Source organism: Tupaia chinensis, unplaced genomic scaffold (genome assembly GCF_000334495.1).
Source record: "Tupaia chinensis unplaced genomic scaffold, TupChi_1.0 Scaffold126451_1, whole genome shotgun sequence".
NCBI classification, from domain to species: domain Eukaryota; kingdom Metazoa; phylum Chordata; class Mammalia; order Scandentia; family Tupaiidae; genus Tupaia; species Tupaia belangeri.
This window is the reverse complement of record NW_006186735.1, coordinates 1-531: the sequence shown is the minus strand read 5'-3', so window position 1 is coordinate 531 and position 531 is coordinate 1. Positions and strand designations below refer to the sequence as shown.

Below are 531 nucleotides of genomic sequence, written 5' to 3'. Positions count from 1 at the left end.
TGCTCGACGACGACAACGACGTCCTCAGCGGGAGCGTCCAGGAAAGCGGCCGGGTCCAGGTGGACAGGCGGGTCGCTGTGTTCTTCTGAGCGTTGGTCGACAGGACCCAGGAGGACCTCGGGAACCAGGAGGAGGGTGTGCCCGTCGAGGGACACTTCCAGGACGGACGACGGCGAGGGCTCCAGCAGCAGGTCGACGTCGTCCAGGGTCAGCTGCAGGGCAGAGCCTGTGGCCAGGACCAGCACCGAGGTGAGCGCGTCAGCGGCCGGGGCTCCCTCCGTGTCTTCCAGGCTGGGCGCCGCCCAGGGCTCGGGGCCCTCGGGTTCCTGCAATCGGGGGCGTTTGGCTGGGCTGGGTCCTGTGGGCTGCGGTGCCCACCAGGGCGCAGGGTAGGCGGTGGGGCTGCGGGGTCGGCTGCCCATCACGTCCAGGGCTCTGCGCATGGCTGCGGGTCCTGGCAGAGGAGACGGGGTGCGGGGGCGCAGTCCTGCAGGCGGTGACTGCTGTCGATGACAGGTGAGGCGGGCTGAG

At 70.8% G+C, this 531-nt stretch overlaps 1 protein-coding gene across 1 annotated transcript; it reads right to left on the bottom strand.

Annotated features, from left to right (window-relative positions):
• Nucleotides 1-8: 8 nt before the first annotated feature.
• LOC102500936 (proline-rich protein 23B-like) lies at nt 9-525 on the bottom strand (the record flags this gene model as incomplete). Its single annotated transcript, XM_006160893.1, has 1 exon — nt 9-525. A coding segment is annotated over exon 1 (435 nt), but the record flags the coding sequence as incomplete, so codon positions are not given.
• Nucleotides 526-531: the final 6 nt, after the last annotated feature.